The sequence below is a fragment of the Oncorhynchus nerka genome, linkage group LG20, assembly GCF_034236695.1.
Source record: "Oncorhynchus nerka isolate Pitt River linkage group LG20, Oner_Uvic_2.0, whole genome shotgun sequence".
In the NCBI taxonomy this organism is placed as follows: domain Eukaryota; kingdom Metazoa; phylum Chordata; class Actinopteri; order Salmoniformes; family Salmonidae; genus Oncorhynchus; species Oncorhynchus nerka.
In genome coordinates, this window is record NC_088415.1 from 5,768,133 (window position 1) to 5,791,745 (window position 23,613).

At 46.9% G+C, this 23,613-nt stretch overlaps 1 protein-coding gene across 6 annotated transcripts in view; it reads left to right on the top strand.

Annotated features, from left to right (window-relative positions):
* Positions 1 to 16,297, top strand: part of LOC115123223 (tumor protein D54-like) — a 43,992-nt gene extending 27,695 nt beyond the window's left edge. The window contains exons 4-9 of one of the 6 annotated variants that reach the window (XM_065005138.1): positions 1,522 to 1,569; positions 4,156 to 4,257; positions 8,750 to 8,776; positions 11,847 to 11,891; positions 12,452 to 12,500; positions 15,536 to 16,297. In XM_065005138.1, coding sequence (XP_064861210.1) covers positions 1,522 to 1,569; positions 4,156 to 4,257; positions 8,750 to 8,776; positions 11,847 to 11,891; positions 12,452 to 12,500; positions 15,536 to 15,622 — 358 coding nt within the window. In that variant the 3' untranslated portion in view covers positions 15,623 to 16,297. The remainder of the gene's footprint in view (positions 1 to 1,521; positions 1,570 to 4,155; positions 4,258 to 8,749; positions 8,777 to 11,846; positions 11,892 to 12,451; positions 12,501 to 15,535) is intronic. The other 5 variants (XM_065005139.1, XM_065005140.1, XM_065005141.1 and 2 more) reach the window with 5 other exon arrangements.
* Positions 16,298 to 23,613: the final 7,316 nt, after the last annotated feature.

The window sequence follows — 23,613 nt, forward strand, 5'->3', positions numbered from 1 at the left end:
CCTCCTTTCCCATGCAGGTGACTGTACTGACAGGCATCTATATGTTTACATTACACTAACAATGATGCTCAGGCACTGTGTGTATGGTTTGTGTTCAACGAAGGACGAATCCAATAGGTTCTAATGCTTGACACATTTAGTCCATTTTATGTTTATGAAAAGTTTTTTAAATCACTAAAAAAACACAGATGTGACTGCCAACTACGTCCAAGCTTGAGGAAGGTGTTGTGTTGGGTCCTTAACCCTCTAACTCAGGGTTAACACAACTCATGTCCCCCCAGCTGGGTTGCTTTATTGCCCCCAGCTGGGTTGCTTTATTGCCCCCCCCAGCTGGGTTGCTTTATTGCCCCCCCCCCCCCAGCTGGGTTGCTTTATTGCCCCCCCAGCTGGGTTGCTTTATTGCCCCCCCAGCTGGGTTGCTTTATTGCCCCCAGCTGGGTTGCTTTACCACCTGGGTTGCTTTATTGTCCCCCCCAGCTGGGTTGCTTTATTGCCCCCCCAGCTGGGTTGCTTTATTGCCCCCCCCCAGCTGGGTTGCTTTATTGCCCCCCAGCCCCACCTGGGTTGCTTTATTGCCCCCACCCCACCTGGGTTGCTTTATTGCCCCCCACCACCTGGGTTGCTTTATTGCCCCCCCACCACCTGGGTTGCTTTATTGCCCCCCACCCCACCTGGGTTGCTTTATTGCCCCCCCCACCACCTGGGTTGCTTTATTGCCCCCCCACCACCTGGGTTGCTTTATTGCCCCCCCACCACCTGGGTTGCTTTATTGTCCCCCCACCACCTGGGTTGCTTTATTGTCCCCCCAGCGCGACACAGCTGATTTCAAATCATCAAAAGCTTGATGTCGTGTTTATTTGAATCAGCTGTGTGGCGCTAGGGCAACAACCCAGAACGTGGCGCTAGGGCAACAACCCAGAACGTGGCGCTAGGGCAACAACCCAGAACGTGGCGCTAGGGCAACAACCCAGAACGTGGCGCTAGGGCAACAACCCAGAACGTGGGTCTAGGGCAACAACCCAGAACGTGGCGCTAGGGCAACAACCCAGAACGTGGCGCTAGGGCAACAACCCAGAACGTGGCGCTAGGGCAACAACCCAGAACGTGGCGCTAGGGCAACAACCCAGAACGTGGCGCTAGGGCAACAACCCAGAACGTGGCGCTAGGGCAACAACCCAGAACGTGGCGCTAGGGCAACAACCCAGAACGTGCACCCAGAGGGGACCCCAGGGACCGAGTTTTGAGAGAAACCCAGCTGTAATAAAACCGTAGAAATTCAGTATTCGACACTTCTGGAACTTTCCAAAGACTGATGCATTGTCGTAGGGTTACTATTGTTCAGTAATATGCACAATTCAAACAAATCAAAGTATTGTGGCATGTTTTTGGACTGTCTGTTATATTTGTGTGTGTGTATAGAAGGGTTCTAGTTATGTAAACTTTTTAAAGTCTCTAACTTGCTCTTTCCTCCCTCTGTAAGAAGTCAGGTACTCATTTCATTGTCCTACTGTTTGTCCGTAGATATCTTACAGCGTCTGCAACTTTGGATGAAATTGCCCGATCTGAAGCGTGAGTTGATCTAATAACTATTTTATTTTAGTTTTGCCTGAGTTGCATTTTGTTTCGGCAAGAGGGAGGGGCTTCTGACTGTTCATGCTGTTTGCCTGGAGGGGGGAGGGGCTTCTGACTGTTCATGCTGTTTGCCTGGAGGGGAGGGGCTTCTGACTGTTCATGCTGTTTGCCTGGAGGGGGAGGGGCTTCTGACTGTTCATGCTGTTTGCCTGGAGGGGGAGGGGCTTCTGACTGTTCATGCTGTTTGCCTGGAGGGGGGAGGGGCTTCTGACTGTTCATGCTGTTTGCCTGGAGGGGGGAGGGGCTTCTGACTGTTCATGCTGTTTGCCTGGAGGGGGAGGGGCTTCCTGACTGTTCATGCTGTTTGCCTGGAGGGGGAGGGGCTTCTGACTCTTCATGCTGTTTGCCTGGAGGGGGGAGGGGCTTCTGACTGTTCATGCTGTTTGATTGGAGGGGGGAGGGGCTTCTGATTGTTCCTGCCTTCTGATTGTTCCTGCCAACACGCCTAACAGCCATCCAGAGGGCTGTGGTGGGGTTATAAAATACTATGGGAATGTGTTCCGATCTGTTGTGGGACGTCTTGTTTAGAAGCCTGCGGTGGATGGTTCTATAAAGACTCAGTGTGGGATTTAAGCACAGTGATGTCTGGGTAGTTTCCTGCTTTAGGTTGGTACTGCAATACTAATGGGTCTAAATTATTATTATTATTATTATTATTATTATTATAATAATTATTATTATTATTATAATTATACATTTTCTGTTTAAAACATCTGAAATAAGCCTGAAATGCCCCGTTTGAAAGATCAGAGATTAGTTTAAGCTGTTTTGTGCAATACCTGCTCTCTTTAACACTCCTCCTCACCCTGCTGGGTTGGTAGTGCTCCTCACCCTACTGGGTTGGTAGTCCTTCTCACCCTACTGGGTTGGTAGTCCTCCTCACACCCTACTGGGTTGGTAGTCCTCCTCACCCTACTGGGTTGGTAGTCCTCCTCACCCTACTGGGTTGGTAGTCCTCCTCACCCTACTGGGTTGGTAGTCCTCCTCACCCTACTGGGTTGGTAGTCCTCCTCACCCTACTGGGTTGGTAGTCCTCCTCACCCTACTGGGTTGGTAGTCCTCCTCACACCCTACTGGGTTGGTAGTCCTCCTCACCCTACTGGGTTGGTAGTCCTCCTCACCCTACTGGGTTGGTAGTCCTCCTCACATCCTACTGGGTTGGTAGTCCTCCTCACCCTACTGAACTCCTACTGGGTTGGTAGTGCTCCTCACCCTACTGGGTTGGTAGTCCTCCTCACCCTACTGGGTTGGTAGTCCTCCTCACCCCTACTGGGTTGGTAGTCCTCCTCACCCCCTACTGGGTTGGTAGTCCACCCTCCTCCTCCTCACCCTACTGGGTTGGTAGTCCTCCTCACATCCTACTGGGTTGGTAACTCTTGGTAGTCCTCCTCAGTACTGCTCCTCGCCCCTACTGGGTTGGTAGTCCTCCTCTTGTTTTGTCCTCCTCTTGGGTTGTCAGTCTTATTAACCCCTACTGGGTGGCAAAGAATCCTCCTCACCCCTACTGGGTTGGTACTGGGTTGCCTCCTCAGGCGTAATCCTATTCTGTGTTGGTAAACCTCGCCCTACTGGGTCCTGTCCTTTACTGGGTTAGTCCTTCTAATGATATGTATAGTCCTTCGCCCCTACTGGGTGTAGTCCTCCTCACCCTACTGGGTTGGTAGTCCTCCTCACCCTACTGGGTTGGTAGTCCCTCACTGTGGCGGGTAGTCCTCCTACTGGGTTGGTAGTCCTTCTCACCCTACCCTCCTACTACTGGGTTGGTAGTCCTCCTCACCCTACTGGGAACTAGTCCTCCTCACCCTACTGGGAGGTAGTCCTCCTCACCTTACTGGGTTGGTAGTCCTCCTCACCCTACTGGGTTGGTAGTCCCCTCACCCTTTCTGGGTTGGTAGTCCTCCTCACACCCTACTGAGTTGGTAGTCCTCCGTAAAACCTACTGGGTGTCAGTCTCTCCTCTTTTCCTACTGGGTTGGTAGTCCTCCTCACCCTACTTCCTACTGGGTTGGTAGTCCTCCTCACCCTACTGGGTGGTAGTCCTCCTCCCTACTGGGTATAGTCCTCCTCATCCCACTGGGTTGGTTCCTCCTCACCCCACTGGGGCCTAGTCCTCCTCACCCCTTGGGTTGGTAGTCCTTCTCACCCTACTGGGTTGGTAGTCCTCCTCACACGCTACTGGGCTGGTAGTCCTCCTCACACCCTACTGGGTTGGTAGTCCTCCTCGCCCCTTCTGTGTTGGTAGTCCTCCTCGCCCCTACTGGGTTGGTAGTCCTCCTCACCCCTACTGGGTTGGTAGTCCTCCTCGCCCTACTGGGTTGGTAGATAGGAACTCTTGCTAATTCCTCAGTATTTCTGCATACTTGTTTTGCTGCTCTTGTCTGTCAGACTTATTAACCCCTTAGTGGCAAAGAATCTTCCTTCTGCTTGCGACCGAGGCGTAATCTATTCTAAACTAAGTGAGTCCTGTTTTCGATATGTTTTCTAATGATATGTATATTTAGTGTATCTATCCTCTCCCGCCAGGTACAAGAAGACTCAGGAGACCCTGTCTGTGGCGGGACAGAAGACCACTGCTGCCTTCTCCACCATGGGAACTGTCCTCAGCAGGAAACTGGGAGACATGAGGTACAGACCAAGACTCAAAATGGCCGCCCTCAACCCTTTCTGTAGAGCAGGTTTCGGACAACCACGAAAGTTGTAAAACCTAGAGGTGTCATCTCGGGTCCTCTTTTCCACTAGGTTGTATAAGTTTATTTGGTGAGGCCACAACAACCCTCTTTGTGGTGAGGAAAAAGTCCCACCTCCCTAATCTATAGAACACCTGATTCCGCTGCACACCTGGGGCCTCATGTTATAACCGTTGGGGTGAATTTGACACTCAATATCTGCGTGCTTCCTTTCATGAAAAGACTGCGCACAATATACAGCGTAATATATCCTGTTATGAGTCAGCCCTGTTGTCAACGAGCGTTGTCACGCTGCCTGGAAACGCCCATCATTCACCTTTTTACGATCAAATCAAATGTATTTATAAAGCCCTTCTTACATCAGCTGATATCTCAAAGTGCTGTACAGAAACCCAGCCTAAAACCCCAAACAGCAAACAATGCAGGTGTAAAAGCACGGTGGCTAGGAAAAACTCCCCTAGAAAGGCCAAATCTGCTCAATTGTGTGTTTTTTTTTGTGTACTTTGTAAATATGGAAATTAGGCCAAGACCCTAGCTAAAGGAAATGGGAATGGTGAACGTGATTAAATGTCTTTGGAGGTGTTTGGCAGAACGTTTTCCTTTTGCAGTGACGTTTGTTTGTACCTGACCGTGTTTCTGAAAGACTACAACGATTTGCAAATTTGTTGTGGCCCTATAAACATTACAAACTTTTCTTTTCTTTTTCCCGTCGAACAGAAATAAGCTGCACTGCCCACAAATTCTATAACGTTGTCTGCTCTGGCGGGGGGGAGTACACTACAGTAGGCCTGTTTACAGTGGTAACCTTACCCACTTCAATGCTACAGTGGTAACCTTACCCACTTCAATGCTACAGTGGTAACCTTACCCACTTCAATGCTACAGTGGTAACCTTACCCACTTCAATGCTAAAGATCACCAGTCTGTTCATCTGCTTAAATGAGGTAGTTATTTTGTAATGGTTAATATATTTATAAATGAAATATTGTCTGTTGGAGTAATGTCACCTTAAATTATTCATACGTAGCCTACAAACCTCAATGGTAAAGGTGAACTGTTTGTTCTACCGTTGAACTGCGTTTCGGGATCACAGAGCAAAGCTGATCTATTTACTACTATTAGGCGACAGGGTAGCCTAGTGGTTAGAGCGTAGAGGCGGCAGGGTAGCCTAGTGGTTAGAGCGTAGAGGCGGCAGGGTAGCCTAGTGGTTAGAGCGTAGAGGCGGCAGGGTAGCCTAGTGGTTAGAGCGTAGAGGCGGCAGGGTAGCCTAGTGGTTAGAGCGTAGGGGCGGCAGGGTAGCCTAGTGGTTAGAGCGTAGGGGCGGCAGGGTAGCCTAGTGGTTAGAGCGTAGAGGCGGCAGGGTAGCCTAGTGGTTAGAGCGTAGAGGCGGCAGGGTAGCCTAGTGGTTAGAGCGTAGAGGCGGCAGGGTAGCCTAGTGGTTAGAGCGTAGAGGCGGCAGGGTAGCCTAGTGGTTAGAGCGTAGAGGCGGCAGGGTAGCCTAGTGGTTAGAGCGTAGAGGCGGCAGGGTAGCCTAGTGGTTAGAGCGTAGGGGCGGCAGGGTAGCCTAGTGGTTAGAGCGTAGAGGCGGCAGGGTAGCCTAGTGGTTAGAGCGTAGAGGCGGCAGGGTAGCCTAGTGGTTAGAGCGTAGAGGCGGCAGGGTAGCCTAGTGGTTAGAGCGTAGAGGCGGCAGGGTAGCCTAGTGGTTAGAGCGTAGAGGCGGCAGGGTAGCCTAGTGGTTAGAGCGTAGAGGCGGCAGGGTAGCCTAGTGGTTAGAGCGTAGAGGCGGCAGGGTAGCCTAGTGGTTAGAGCGTAGAGGCGGCAGGGTAGCCTAGTGGTTAGAGCGTAGAGGCGGCAGGGTAGCCTAGTGGTTAGAGCGTAGAGGCGGCAGGGTAGCCTAGTGGTTAGAGCGTAGAGGCGGCAGGGTAGCCTAGTGGTTAGAGCGTAGGGGCGGCAGGGTAGCCTAGTGGTTAGAGCGTAGGGCGGCAGGGTAGCCTAGTGGTTAGAGCGTAGGGGCGGCAGGGTAGCCTAGTGGTTAGAGCGTAGGGGCTCTTAACTGACTTGCCTAGTTAAATAAATAAAAAAACTACTGCATTTCGGATCACAGAGCAAAGCTGATCTATTTACTACTGTGAAGTGGGTCCAATTTAAATGAGAGCTGGTGATGAATGGTAGCCCACGGACCAAACTAAGTTAGGATGGGATATTTCACCGGTACGAAACCATCCGTCAGAAAAAGGTGAATTTATTCTGAATTTATTCTGCGATGATCATGGAAAGGAAACGGATGCTGATTCCTAATGATTTTACAATGTAAAGATTATTATTTTAATTCTTTTTAACTCAAATTATTTTTGCTCTTCTCACTAACGGCAAATAATAGCATTTTTATTCTATTTAGGTTTTTATAAAAATAAAAAATATTAATTGTCATATGTTCCTGCAGAAGGCTACTATAGCCTACTGTTGCTTTCTGGGAATGTAATGATTCAAACACTAGACACTGTGCGTGATCCTGGTCTAAAGGTTTGTGGGAGGATAAGCACATGTTCTTCCCACATGCTCACGTCAAGCTACGATTTTATAAATGACTACTTTTTTTGTGAAAACCGTTGTGGCATATTTTGTGCGTATGAATGAGGCCCCCAGGACCCTTGATTAGCTGCAACATTTATGAATGAGGCCCCCAGGACCCTTGATTAGCTGCAACATTTATGAATGAGGCCCCCAGGACCTTGATTAGCTGCAACATTTATGAATGAGGCCCCCAGGACCCTTGATTAGCTGCAGGATTTATGAATGAGGCCCCCAGGACCCTTGATTAGCTGCAGGATTTATGAATGAGGCCCCCAGGACCCTTGATTAGCCAGTAGTTTTCCAGGAGGAGTGTTTGGCAGCTCTGATGTAGAAAACACTATCTGCGTTTACTCTCCTGGAAGACTTCTGAAGTAGACACTGTAGATTTTACACTAACCCCCCCCACCCCACCCACCCTCCCAGACTTGACTCATAACCGCCTTTGCCTGCAGTGAATTCCACTTGTTTGCTCCAACTCCAACTAGCCATGGAGGACCATGGCTTTTTTTACAGCCATGTTATAGATGTCTTGTAATCGAACCGAATGTCTGAAGGCCTTTTTTGTAACATATGGTTTGATTCAACACTTTAATCATTTGTTTTAAATAACCCATCCATCCATTCATCTATCACCCTCGTAACATATTATCTCTAGTATCTACGAGATCTCAGAATATGTCTACTAACATGAACTATTAATTATTATTATTACTACTATTATTATTAACGTTGTCCACGTCGACGTGTGTGTCATCGCCCTCTCCTTGTTTCCCTGTTTCTGGATCCATTACTCTGGCCTTGCAACAGATCCATTACTCTGGCCTTGCAACAGATCCATTACTCTGGCCTTGCAACAGATCCATTACTCTGGCCTTGCAACAGATCCATTACTCTGGCCTTGCAACAGATCCATTACTCTGGCCTTGCAACAGATCCATTACTCTGGCCTTGCAACAGATCCATTACTCTGGCCTTGCAACAATACTCCCTTCCTGCTTGCTCCGTATCGATGTTGCCGCGACAACTCCTTGTTCCTTGGACTTTTGGAGTTGTTTTTGTTATCGTCTTTCATCTAGCGTTATCCCATGATCCAAGTCTGAATTACACCAGACTATAGGTCTGTACACTCCCTACAGCAGGGTTGCAGAACATGGGACCCTGGTGTTCATTGCAATGCCATCTATCATGTCCCCCATCACCATCATTGCTACCAGGTTTGAAAAATATATATTTAAAAAAAAAAAACATGGTTGACTTGTGCATTTCAATGAGGTTTTCTTCTTAAATTATTTCAATATTTGCTAGTGTCCCAAATGCCAACTTTTCCCTTATATAGCCCTATGGTCTAAAGTAGTGCACTATATAGGGAATAGGGTTCCATAGGGCTCTGGTCTAAAGTAGTGCACTATATATAGGGAATAGGGTGCCATAGGGCTCTGGTCTAAAGTAGTGCACTATATATAGGGAATAGGGTGCCATAGGGCTCTGGTCTAAAGTAGTGCACTATATAGGGAATAGGGTTCCATAGGGCTCTGGTCTAAAGTAGTGCACTATATAGGGAATAGGGTTCCATAGGGCTCTGGTCTAAAGTAGTGCACTATATATAGGGAATAGGGTGCCATAGGACTCTGATCTAAAGTAGTGCACTATATATAGGGAATAGGGTGCCATAGGACTCTGATCTAAAGTAGTGCACTATATAGGGAATAGGGTGCCATGCCATTTGGGACGTACCCTCTGAAAGCAGCCCCTTGTGTTAAATAGTCTAGCTCTGCTCAGCTCGTTGCTTCTTGTGCCTCACCCTGTGTTTTTTTTTGTTTCTCTTGTTTTTTTAAATTGCTGCGTCTGGTCTACAGAGCGCTGCCGTTCTCTAACTCCTTTAGGTAAGACCTACTCTGTGCTGCTGGAACAATCCACTTTACCGACTTCCATCAATTACTATGATCACTTACCGAGAGGTCCTGACTGTTCAATACAACTATAGTCTTTATGCTGCCACTCTGCTTTCTCAAATCAAAATGGATTTGTTCACAGGCGCCGAATACAACAGGTGTAGACTTAACCGTGAGATGCCGAATACAACGGGTGTAGACTTAACCGTGAGATGCTGAATAGAACAGGTGTAGACTTAACCGTGAGATGCTGAATACAACAGGTGTAGACTTAACCGTGAGGTGCTGAATACAACGGGTGTAGACTTAACCGTGAGGTGCTGAATACAACGGGTGTAGACTTAACCGTGAGATGCTGAATACAACAGGTGTAGACTTAACCGTGAGATGCCGAATACAACAGGTGTAGACTTAACCGTGAGATGCTTCCTTACGAGCCCTTCGCAACGATGCAGAGTTAAAGAATAATGGTAACACGAGGAATAAAATAAACAAGAATGAAGCTATATACAGGGAGTACCAGATCAATGTGCAGGAGTACGAGGTATTTGAGGTAGATATGTACATGAAGGCAGGGTAAAGTGACTAGGCATCAGGATAGATAATAATAAGGTATTTGAGGTAGATGTGTACATGAAGGCAGGGTAAAGAGACTAGACATCAGGATAGATAATAATGAGGTATTTGAGGTAGATATGTACATGAAGGCAGGGTAAAGAGACTAGACATCAGGATAGATAATAATGAGGTATTTGAGGTAGATGTGTACATGAAGGCAGGGTAAAGTGACTAGGCATCAGTATAGATAATAATGAGGTATTTGAGGTAGATATGTACATGAAGGCAGGGTAAAGTGACATCAGGATAGATAATAATAAGGTATTAGAGGTAGATGATGAGAGTAAAATAAAGAACAGAGTAGCAGCAGAGTGTGTTTATACACTTGGTGGCCAGTTTATTAGGTACACCACCCCTCGTTCAAAAAAAAAAATGGATCTCTCCTACAGACAGTGAGTCACGTGGCTGTGGCTATATGAAGCAGGCATCGAGGCATTCAGTTACTGTTCTATTTGAATGTTTAGAATGGGCCGAACGAATGACCTTAACCACTTTTAGCTTGTTATGGTCGTCTGGGCCAGGCGTGCCGGTTCCAGTGTCTCAGTAACGGCCAGCCTCCAGGGCTTTTCACGCACAACATGTATCAAGGGCAGGACTCTCCAACCCTGTTCCTGGAGAGCTAGCCTCCTGTAGGTTTTAACTCCAACCCTGTTCCTGGAGAGCTACCCTCCTGTAGGTTTTAACTCCAACCCTGTTCCTGGAGAGCTACCCTCCTGTAGGTTTTAACTCCAACCCTGTTCCTGGAGAGCTAGCCTCCTGTAGGTTTTAACTCCAACCCTGTTCCTGGAGAGCTAGCCTCCTGTAGGTTTTAACTCCAACCCTGTTCCTGGAGAGCTAGCCTCCTGTAGGTTTTAACTCCAACCCTGTTCCTGGAGAGCTACCCTCCTGTAGGTTTTAACTCCAACCCTGTTCCTGGAGAGCTACCCTCCTGTAGGTTTTAACTCCAACCCTGTTCCTGGAGAGCTAGCCTCCTGTAGGTTTTAACTCCAACCCTGTTCCTGGAGAGCTACCCTCCTATAGGTTTTAACTCCAACCCTGTTCCTGGAGCGCTAGCCTCCTGTAGGTTTTCACTCCAACCCTGTTCCTGGAGAGCTACCCTCCTATAGGTTTTAACTCCAACCCTGTTCCTGGAGCACTAGCCTCCTGTAGGTTTTCACTCCAACCCTGTTCCTGGAGAGGTAGCCTCCTGTAGGTTTTCACTCCAACCCTGTTCCTGGAGAGCTAGCCTCCAACAGTGGTGTGCAGAACGGCATCTCCGAACGCACCACTGGTCGGTCCTTGTCACGGGATTGGCTATTGCAGCAGACTACCACACCTGGTTCCACTACTATCATCTACAAACAAGAAGAAGCAGGTCTAGTCGGGCACGCCATCACCAACACTGGACAGAAGAGTGGAAAAAATATTGCCTGGTCTGACGAATCCTAGTTCCTTTTGTGTCAAGCTGATGGCAGAGTCAAGATTTTGTGTAAGCAGCATGAGTCCATGGCTCCATCATGCCTGGTGTCAACGGTACAGGCTGGTGGTGTACAGGCTGGTGGTGCACACGTTAGGTCCCTTGATACCAATTGAGCAATGTTTCCATACCCCGAAGAATTCAGGCTGTACTGGATGCAAAGGGGTGTCCGACCCAGTGCTAGATGGGCGTACCTAATAAACTGGCCGCTGAGTTTATGGTCTTGTGAGTGTGCAGAGAGTCTGGGTAACCAATGAACTATTTAGCAGTTTTCTGACTATTTAACTTCTACCCCCCTAGCCATAAGATTATAATCCCAGAGCCGATGCTCTGGTACCATTCAGTTTAATTTTCTTTGAAAGATACATTTCAAATCAAATTTTATTTGTCACATACACATGGTTAGCAGATGTTAGTGCGAGTGTAGCGAAATGCTTGTGCTTCTAGTTCCTTCAGGTTAAAATTTAATTAATGACTTTATTATTTAAGAGGAGTTCAGTTCATATAAATTAATTCCCTGCATATTTGAATGATTAATTACCGGAGTGGCCTAAGGCACTGCATCTCAGTGCAAGAGGCGTCACTACAGTCCCTGGTTCGAATCCAGGCTGTATTGCATCTGGCGCCGTGATCGGGAGTCCCATAGGGCGGAGCACAATTGGCCCAGGTAGTCCGGGGTAGTCCGTCAATTGTAAATAATCATTTGTTCTTTTAACTGACTTGCCTAGTTAAATAAATGTTTGAAAAAATATTAACCTGCAGTGACCACCAGATGGCAGTATCCTCTTTGCACTGACTGACTTGACTGCAGTCCCACTGTGACCATGTTCCCTGTGTGTGTGTGTGTGTGTGTGTGTGTGTGTGTGTGTGTGTGTCTGCTCCAGTGGTGGGCCTGGCTTTGGGCCTGCCTCGTTGCTTTAATTAACCCTCTTCTCCGCTTGGCTCCTAATCACTTCTTTGTCTCTCTCCTTTTTAACGCTTACAAAGTAGCAACTACTCCATCCGCCATTCGATAAGTATGCCAGCGATGAGGTAAATTAGCTCACACTTTATTTTTTTTTTTATTCTATTTCGTTTTTATTTTTTTTTTTTTCATCACTTTTAAGTGTCATTTATGAGATTTTAGTGGGTTTTAGAGTAACAGCTGTTGTGGTCTTGTTTGTGATTTTGTGTTTTTTGTTTTTTTATGGTCTTTTTGAATTTCCCGTATACAATATAATGATATGGCACAGCCTTGGGAAAATACCTAGTGGAAACATTGGGTGTTTTAAGTGCTGGCTCTAACTAAATGAAAATACTCAGCGTGACTTTGATATCCTGTCTGTATGCTTTTCCCATATATATATAATGAGCTAACTCAATACACATCATATGACTGGTAACTCGATGTAGATCAACTCCACTAAGAATATGCCCTGATGACTCAGGAACCTGTCATCTCCCAGAGGTATCCCTGGGTAAGGGTGTCTGGCAGTGGACAATCCTATAGTGTAATAAAAATGGAGGTTACCACTTACGTTTATCGTGCTTGTTGTTGCTTGACTTTTTAGTAATATATTAAATCTGTTTTTAATTTTTATTTTATTTTATAGAAACTCTCCAACCTTCAAGTCGTTTGAGGACAAAGTTGGAAACATCAAGGTGAGCTGAAGGTTGTTGAAATGGGAACATGACGCAGAATAAAACCTTCACGACTCACAACTGGAATGAACAAACCGTAAAAATGGAAAAGTATATTTTTGTAGTTGGTACATTCCATTTGTATCTTCATTGTGAACTGTGCCATTTGCTATCGTCACCCCTGTGCCATATGCTTATGGTCACCCCTGCGCCATTTGCTATCGTCACCCCAGCGCCATATGCTTATGGTCACCCCTGCGCCATTTGCTATCGTCACCCCAGCGCCATATGCTTATGGTCACCCCTGCGCCATATGCTTATGGTCACCCCTGCGCCATATGCTAATGGTCACCCCTGCGCCATATGCTAATGGTCACCCCTGCGCCATATGCTAATGGTCACCCCTGCGCCATATGCTAATGGTCACCCCTGCGCCATATGCTAATGGTCACCCCTGCGCCATATGCTAATGGTCACCCCTGCGCCATATGCTAATGGTCACCCCTGCGCCATATGCTAATGGTCACCCCTGCGCCATTTGCTAATCGTCACCCCTGCGCCATATGCTAATGGTCACCCCTGCGCCATATGCTAATGGTCACCCCTGTGCCATATGCTAATGGTTACCCCTGCGCCATATGCTAATGGTCACCCCTGCGCCATATGCTAATGGTCACCCCTGCGCCATATGCTAATGGTCACCCCTGCGCCATATGCTAATGGTCACCCCTGCGCCATATGCTAATGGTCACCCCTGCGCCATATGCTAATGGTCACCCCTGCGCCATATGCTAATGGTCACCCCTGCGCCATATGCTAATGGTCACCCCTGCGCCATATGCTAATGGTCACCCCTGCGCCATATGCTAATGGTCACCCCTGCGCCATATGCTAATGGTCACCCCTGCGCCATTTGCTATCGTCACCCCAGCGCCATATGCTTATGGTCACCCCTGTGCCATATGCTAATGGTCACCCCTGTGCCATATGCTAATGGTCACCCCTGCGCCATATGCTAATGGTCACCCCTGCGCCATATGCTAATGGTCACCCCTGCGCCATATGCTAATGGTCACCCCGCCATATGCTAATGGTCACCCCTGCGCCATATGCTAATGGTCACCCCTGCGCCATATGCTAATGGTATGCTAATGGTCACCCCTGCGCCATATGCTAATGGTCACCCTGCGCCATATGCTAATGGTCACCCCTGCGCCATATGCTAATGGTCACCCCTGCGCCATATGCTAATGGTCACCCCGCCATATGCTAATGGTCACCCCTGCGCCATATGCTAATGGTCACCCCTGTATGCTAATGGTCACCCTGCGCCATATGCTAATGGTCACCCCTGCGCCATATGCTAATGGTCACCCCTGCGCCATATGCTAATGGTCACCCCTGCGCCATTTGCTATCGTCACCCCAGCGCCATATGCTTATGGTCACCCCTGTGCCATATGCTAATGGTCACCCCTGTGCCATATGCTAATGGTCACCCCTGCGCCATATGCTAATGGCCACCCCTGCGCCATATGCTAATGGTCACCCCTGCGCCATATGCTAATGGTCACCCCTGCGCCATATGCTAATGGTCACCCCTGCGCCATATGCTAATGGTCACCCCTGCGCCATATGCTAATGGTCACCCCTGCGCCATATGCTAATGGTCACCCCTGCGCCATATGCTAATGGTCACCCCTGCGCCATATGCTAATGGTCACCCCTGCGCCATATGCTAATGGTCACCCCTGCGCCATATGCTAATGGTCACCCTGCGCCATATGCTAATGGTCACCCCTGCGCCATTTGCTATCGTGCGCCATATGCTTATGGTCACCCCTGTGCCATATGCTAATGGTCACCCCTGTGCCATATGCTAATGGTCACCCCTGTGCCATATGCTAATGGCCACCCCTAATATGCTAATGGCCACCCCTGCGCCATATGCTAATGGTCACCCCTGCGCCATATGCTAATGGTCACCCCTGCGCCATATGCTAATGGTCACCCCTGCGCCATATGCTAATGGTCACCCCTGCGCCATATGCTAATGGTCACCCCTGCGCCATATGCTAATGGTCACCCCTGCGCCATATGCTAATGGTCACCCCTGCGCCATATGCTAATGGTCACCCCTGCGCCATATGCTAATGGTCACCCCTGCGCCATTTGCTAATCGTCACCCCTGTGCCATATGCTAATGGTCACCCCTGCGCCATATGCTAATGGTCACCCCTGTGCCATATGCTAATGGTCACCCCTGCGCCATATGCTAATGGTCACCCCTGCGCCATATGCTAATGGTCACCCCTGTGCCATATGCTAATGGTCACCCCTGCGCCATTTGCTAATCGTCACCCCTGTGCCATATGCTAATGGTCACCCCTGTGCCATATGCTAATGGTCACCCCTGCGCCATATGCTAATGGTCACCCCTGCGCCATATGCTAATGGTCACCCCTGCGCCATATGCTAATGGTCACCCCTGCGCCATATGCTAATGGTCACCCCTGCGCCATATGCTAATGGTCACCCTGTGCCATATGCTAATGGTCACCCCTGTGCCATATGCTAATGGTCACCCCTGCGCCATATGCTAATGGTCACCCCTGCGCCATATGCTAATGGTCACCCCTGCGCCATATGCTAATGGTCACCCCTGTGCCATATGCTGGGGCGGCGGTATCACAAGCGGCCGTGATTGGGAGTCCCATAGGGGCGACGCACAATTTTGGCTCAGCGTCGTCAGGGTTTGGCTGGTTGTCGGCCGTCACTGTAAATAAGAATTAGTTCTTAACTGACTTGCCTAGTTAAATAAAAATCAGACGGAAGAGTGTCACATTAACGATTTACCGGTGCTGCTGAAAAGTGTACAACCTTTTTTAACGGGTGCTTGATCTATACAAATCTCAGACCATATTCTCTACAGTCTCACACGGCTCCTTTTTGAAATGAAATGACTTAAGATTTACCCCATACCATCCTCCTCCCCCTTTCTCTCTTCCTCTCTTTCTCTTTCTTCCTCTCTTTCTCTCTTCCTCTCTTCCTCTTCAGTACAAGGTGGTTGGAGCCAGAGGTAACGGTGAAGCTGTCCAGTCCCCGACCGACACGAACCCTGTTCAGGACAACGCACCCTTCTGAAGATCCCCCACTCCCCTCCTCCTCTCTCTCATCACCGGGACTGTGACATCATCATTAAGCGCCTCATCACTGAGTGACACATGACCTTTGGCCTAAAGAAGTCACCCTCTAATCTCCACATTACTCACTACTGCCTCCCTCGCCTGACCTGGAAAACGTAGTGCCCTATATCATTAATACTACTGCCCAGTCCTAAATCACCCCCTAGCCCCTACTCCGTAGCCCCTACCCTCTCACTTGTGGAGAACTGAAAGGACTGGAGGGATGTGTGCAGTATGACAACAATTCCACCTATGCTATGACAGGTCAAGGTGGGAGCCACTACTATATTGTTTAAACCAATAGGTTGATTTGTTGCATATGGCTTACTCTTATCTAGTTCCCTCAGATCTCCACAAGTGCCTAGGAGGTTAGGGGCTAAAGGTACGTTTGGAATCTCCCTCCTCGCCTACCAAGAGCATGTGCATATCTCATCTCACTGTGCAAATACAAACTACCGCAAAATACAACCTGAGGTTACATAACATCAACTCACCACAGCTTGTAAAAAATAAAAAGACAACTACGGTAAACCATTTTGTATTATAAAATAATTTTACACTGCTTTGCATAAGGTTTTTACATGACTTATCTGTATGTATAAATATATATGAATAAATATATTGTGAACCATTACTGCCAGTCGGCATTCATCGGTAGGTATGGCTGACGTGGAGGCTCAAACAAAAAGGCAAATAAAAAACACTACGACTACAACAATGATCAGTTTGGTGCCCTGCTGAGCGTTCGGTTTCTGTTTGGTGCCCTGCTGAGCGTTCGATTTCAGTTTGGTGCCCTGCTGAGCGTTCGGTTTCAGTTTGGTGCCCTGCTGAGCGTTCGGTTTCAGTTTGGTGCCCTGCTGAGCGTTCGGTTTCAGTTTGGTGCCCTGCTGAGTGTTCGATTTCAGTTTGGTGCCCTGCTGAGCGTTCGATTTCAGTTTGGTGCCCTGCTGAGCGTTCGGTTTCAGTTTGGTGCCCTGCTGAGCGTTCGATTTCAGTTTGGTGCCCTGCTGAGCGTTCGATTTCAGTTTGGTGCCCTGCTGAGCGTTCGATTTCAGTTTGGTGCCCTGCTGAGCGTTCGGTTTCTGTTTGGTGCCCTGCTGAGCGTTCGGTTTCTGTTTGGTGCCCTGCTGAGCGTTCGGTTTCTGTTTGGTGCCCTGCTGAGCGTTCGGTTTCTGTTTGGTGCCCTGCTGAGCGTTCGATTTCAGTTTGGTGCCCTGCTGAGCGTTCGGTTTCAGTTTGGTGCCCTGCTGAGCGTTCGGTTTCTGTTTGGTGCCCTGCTGAGCGTTCGATTTCTGTTTGGTGTGCTTCTACAATGTGGAAGCAAGGCTTTAGTGTAAGTTTCTACCTTCATCAGATATCTTTAGGCCTCTTTCAGTCCTATTGATTTCGGTAACTTTGCTGGTATAAAATAAATGTATTTTTTTTCTTCTATTCTTTCTTAATGTGGAAGTTGTAGAAGGGTTGGGAAGGGTTTGCTTTCTCTTTTATTTTGTAGGCTCAAGTGTTTACTGTTATTGTACCACATCTGATATGATCAACTGTCAAATACAGTCCAGACAGCTCTCTGTGTCCACCATTTTATTCTAAGAATTGTCCTCAGGCGTAACCCCACCACACACATGTATGCACACACTCCTGTACCCAGACGTACTCGTACCCACCCTGTGACTAGCTCTACTGACACACTCCTGTACCCAGACGTACTCGTACCCACCCTGTGACTAGCTCTACTGACACACTCCTGTACCCAGACGTACTCGTACCCACCCTGTGACTAGCTCTACTGACACACTCCTGTACCCAGACGTACTGCACCCACCCTGTGACTAGCTCTACTGACACACTCCTGTACCCAGACGTACTCGTACCCACCCTGTGACTAGCTCTACTGACACACTCCTGTACCCAGACGTACTCGTACCCACCCTGTGCCCTGTGACTAGCTCTACTGACACACTCCTGTACCCAGACGTACTCGTACCCACCCTGTGACTAGCTCTACTGACACACTCCTGTACCCAGACGTACTCGTACCCACCCTGTGACTAGCTCTACTGACACACTCCTGTACCCAGACGTACTCGTACCCACCCTGTGACTAGCTCTACTGACACACTCCTGTACCCAGACGTACTCGTACCCACCCTGTGACTAGCTCTACTGACACACTCCTGTACCCAGACTAGCCCTGTGACTAGCTGACACACTCCTGTACCCAGACGTACTCGTACCCACCCTGTGACTAGCTCTACTGACACACTCCTGTACCCAGACGTACTGCACCCACCCTGTGACTAGCTCTACTGACACACTCCTGTACCCAGACGTACTCGCACCCACCCTGTGACTAGCTCTACTGACACACTCCTGTACCCAGACGTACTCGCACCCACCCTGTGACTAGCTCTACTGACACACTCCTGTACCCAGACGTACTGCACTCCACCCTGTGACTAGCTCTACTGACACACTCCTGTACCCAGACGTACTCGCACTCCACCCTGTGACTAGCTCTACTGACACACTCCTGTACCCAGACGTACTGCACTCCACCCTGTGACTAGCTCTACTGACACACTCCTGTACCCAGACGTACTCGTACCCACCCTGTGACTAGCTCTACTGACACACTCCTGTACCCAGACGTACTGCACCCACCCTGTGACTAGCTCTACTGACACACCCTGTACCCAGACGTACTCCTGTGACTAGCTCTACTGACACACCCTGTACCCAGACGTACTCATTACCCACCCTGTGACTAGCTCTACTGACACACTCCTGTACCCAGACGTACTGTACCCACCCTGTGACTAGCTCTACTGACACACTCCTGTACCCAGACGTACTCGCACCCACCCTGTGACTAGCTCTACTGACACACTCCTGTACCCAGACGTACTCGTACCCACCCTGTGACTAGCTCTACTGACACACTCCTGTACCCAGACGTACTCGTACCCACCCTGTGACTAGCTCTACTGACACACTCCTGTACCCAGACGTACTCGTACCCACCCTGTGACTAGCTCTACTGACACACTCCTGTACCCAGACGTACTCGTACCCACCCTGTGACTAGCTCTACTGACACACTCCAGTACCCAGACGTACTCGTACCCACCCTGTGACTAGCTCTACTGTTATTTATATATCAACAACACTTCCTGTTTTGCCAGTGTGCACTAAACCCAACCTCTTTACACTATTAACACAACTTGAAATAGCTTCTATTGGTTTGGTAACAACGTCACTTTTTGTTATTTTCAACATGATGTATCTATGGAGATTGTATTCCCCCCCCAATTTAGTGTTACATTTCTATCCAGGGGATGGAGTATTCATTTACCCTTTAACTTCTTTTTATAATTATACTTTTTTTATGATTTAGTAGTGATGATCATATTTAGGTTATGTGTTTTTGATGTTTCATTCTTGGTTGGAGTTTAAATAAGGTTTGTTTTTATATTTAATTGCCATCTGTAAATCGTTGCCAATATGTAATTACCTGTCTGTTACAGATCTCTCTCACTTTCAAATGAATACCATAGTTATTATATAGATGGTAGGTCTGCTACGATCTGGACTGGTTTCCCCATCGATCTGAACCGGTTTCCCCATCGATCTGAACCGGTTTCCCCACCGATCTGGACCGGTTTCCCCCAGACACGGATCAGACCAGAGAATTTCCGTTAGGAATGCGTTTTTGTCCAGGATTTAGCTTAATCTGTTGGCAGACAGGGCCTCCCTAAGGCAACCCAATTCATGTTTGTCCGATTTTTTTTTTTTTTTTTATTGGCAAAAGATCTGATCGGTCAAAAATACCAATTTTAGTGGCAAAAGATCAGAATTGGGCTGCCTGTGTAAACGCAGCCTTGGTGTATTCCGTTGTCTGTTGTCTCTGGTTATGACGGAACAAGGGGAAAGGCAGATGTATCCCATAGATTGTGTAGAGCTGCAAAAACATTGTTTGGGTCTAATGTACATTTTTGGGACGCCACAGCTGAATTTGTTAAAACGCATTATTTAAGGCATGTACAATGTTGGGAATGATAGGAATATATATATATATATATATAGCTTTATTTAGAATGGGAGCCTAGTTGTAGACCTTTTAAATGGATATGAGAATGGTGGATGAATTAATTCAAATGTTGGTTTGTCATATGTTGAGAATATCAATAAAGCATTCCTTTAAACAAAGGAGAGTTGTGGGTAATGTTCAAATTGAATCAATCGATCCAATATATTTTTTATAAAACCCTTTCCCTCAGCAGTTCATGAAGTTCTTTACTGTTACCTGGCCTACAGCCCAAAGTGCAAGCCAGAGCACAGTGGCCAGGAAAGGGGATTAAACTACTGAACAAAAATATAGATGCTGTTTTCATGTGCTGTTTTATCTATCTTATGTTTACAAATGTGTTTATGTAACAGTATAACTTTAGACTGTCCCCTCGCCCATACCCGGGCGCGAACCAGGGACCCTCTGCACACATCAACAACAGTCACCCTCGAAGCATCGTTACCCATCGCTCCACAAAAGCCCGCGGCCCTTGCAGAGCAAGGGGAACCACTGCTTCAAGGTCTCAGAGCAAGTGACGTTACCGATTGAAATGCTATTTAGCGCACACCGCTAACTAAGCTAGCCGTTTCACATCCGTTACATTTACATCCTTGTGTTAGTGAGCGTTTCTCCTTTGCCAAGAGGATAATCCATCCATCTGACAGGTGTGGCATATCAAGAAGCTGATTTAAACGCTATTCATTGGGCAAAAATGTTTTAACAATGGTAACTTAATGGAATAAAATGTTATTGGTCACATGCACATATTCAGCAGATGTTATTGTAGGTGTAGTGAAATGCTTGCATTCCTAGCTCCAACAGTGCAGTGGTATCTAACTAAATGTTCCTAGCTCCAACAGTGTAGTAATATCTAACTAAATGTTCCTAGCTCCAACAGTGCAGTGGTATCTAACTAAATGTTCCTAGCTCCAACAGTGCAGTAGTATCTAACTAAATGTTCCTGGCTCCAACAGTGCAGTAATATCTAACTAAATGTTCCTAGCTCCAACAGTGTAGTAGTATCTAACTAAATGTTCCTAGCTCCAACAGTGCAGTAGTATCTAACTAAATGCTGGTGTTCCTAGCTCCAACAGTGTAGTAGTATCTAACTAAATGCTTGTGTTCCTAGCTCCAACAGTGCAGTAGTATCTAACTAAATGTTTCTAGCTCCAACAGTGTAGTAGTATCTAACTAAATGCTTGTGTTCCTAGCTCCAACAGTGTAGTAGTATCTAACTAAATGTTCCTAGCTCCAACAGTGCAGTAGTATCTAACTAAATGTTCCTAGCTCCAACAGTGTAGTAATATCTAACTAAATGCTGGTGTTCCTAGCTCCAACAGTGCAGTAATATCTAACTAAATGTTCCTAGCTCCAACAGTGCAGTAGTATCTAACTAAATGCTGGTGTTCCTAGCTCCAACAGTGTAGTAGTATCTAACTAAATGTTCCTAGCTCCAACAGTGTAGTAGTATCTAACTAAATGTTCCTAGCTCCAACAGTGCAGTAGTATCTAACTAAATGTTCCTAGCTCCAACAGTGTAGTAGTATCTAACTAAATGTTCCTAGCTCCAACAGTGCAGTAGTATCTAACTAAATGTTCCTGGCTCCAACAGTGCAGTAGTATCTAACTAAATGCTGGTGTTCCTAGCTCCAACAGTGTAGTAATATCTAACTAAATGTTCCTAGCTCCAACAGTGTAGTAGTATCTAACTAAATGTTCCTAGCTCCAACAGTGTAGTAGTATCTAACTAAATGTTCCTGGCTCCAACAGTGTAGTAGTATCTAACTAAATGCTGGTGTTCCTAGCTCCAACAGTGTAGTAGTATCTAACTAAATGTTCCTAGCTCCAACAGTGTAGTAGTATCTAACTAAATGTTCCTAGCTCCAACAGTGCAGTAGTATCTAACTAAATGTTCCTGGCTCCAACAGTGTAGTAGTATCTAACTAAATGCTCCTAGCTCCAACAGTGTAGTAGTATCTAACTAAATGCTCCTAGCTCCAACAGTGTAGTAGTATCTAACTAAATGTTCCTAGCTCCAACAGTGTAGTAGTATCTAACTAAATGCTCCTAGCTCCAACAGTGTAGTAGTATCTAACTAAATGTTCCTGGCTCCAACAGTGCAGTAGTATCTTAAATGTTCCTAGCTCCAACAGTGTAGTAGTATCTAACTAAATGTTCCTGGCTCCAACAGTGTAGTAGTATCTAACTAAATGCTGGTGTTCCTAGCTCCAACAGTGTAGTAGTATCTAACTAAATGTTCCTAGCTCCAACAGTGTAGTAGTATCTAACTAAATGTTCCTAGCTCCAACAGTGTAGTAGTATCTAACTAAATGTTCCTAGCTCCAACAGTGCAGTAGTATCTAACTAAATGTTCCTAGCTCCAACAGTGTAGTAGTATCTAACTAAATGTTCCTAGCTCCAACAGTACAGTAGTATCTAACTAAATGCTGGTGTTCCTAGCTCCAACAGTGCAGTAGTATCTAACTAAATGCTGGTGTTCCTAGCTCCAACAGTGTAGTAGTATCTAACTAAATGCTCCTAGCTCCAACAGTGTAGTTGTATCTAACAATGCACAATCTAAAAGTAAACGGAATTGAATTAAGAAATATTTCAGGAGAGCGATGTCGGAGTGGTATTGCCTAAAATACAGTTGAATAGAATACAGTATGTAAACATTAAAGTGCCTGTTCCATTATTAAAGTGGCCAGTGATTCCATGTCTATGTACAGTGGGCTCCAAAATTACTGGCACCTCTGACTGGCAATGCACAAACCATACTTTAAACAATATATATAAACAATATAATTATAGAAAAACTCAAAATACCAACTTGAGAAATACTGTACTTTGTTTCGTTCCATTGACACATTAATAATTCAATTTAATTAAAAATCAATGTCCTCCAATTCAAGGTTTCACCATTAATGACACCCTTAAAGGTTATTGTAAATAACATCTACCAAAATTTAAACGAGAAATTAAATTCCACTTCTTTAAGTTTAAGTCTTAAAGAACTATATTGAGCCATTTCATCACTTCCTGTTTCACTAGGGTATAAAAATGAGGTAACACGCATGCAATATCCCTTTGTCATCCAACACCATGAAGACAAAGGAACTGGCAGTTGAAAACAGATGGGCGTAGACCTTCATAAATCTACAAGAAGATAAACAAACGATTGAATATACCACTGAGCACTGCCAGGGCAAGTATTTAAAAAATGCAAAACATATAGAACAGTTGAAAACCTCACGGGAAGAGGACAAACATGCATTTTGACCCCAGGATATGGAGGAGGATGGTGAGAGAAGCAACAAACTACCCCAAAATCAGTGTGAAAGAATTGTGGGCCTTGGGGTTACCAGGTTTTTTAAAAAACACTAGAAGCCACAACCACAGGCTCTTTGGAAGGGTTGCCAGCCCTTTCTGACCCCAAGACACAGACGCAAGCGCTTGGAACCAAACGTCATTTAAATTATGACTGGAAGAAGGTGCTCTGGTCCGATGAGACCAAAATGGAACGTTTTGGTCAGATACAGCATCGGCATGTTTGGCGTCGAAACAGAGATACATACCAGGAGAGGCACCTCATACCCACGGTGAAACAGATACATACCAGGAGAGGCACCTCATACCCACGGTGAAACAGATACATACCAGGAGAGGCACCTCATACCCACGGTGAAACAGAGATACCAGGAGAGGCACCTCGTACCCACGGTGAAACAGAGATGCATACCAGGAGAGGCACCTCATACCCACGGTGAAACAGAGATACATACCAGGAGAGGCACCTCATACCCACGGTGAAACAGAGATACATACCAGGAGAGGCACCTCATACCCACGGTGAAACAGAGATACAAGGAGAGGCACCTCATACCCAC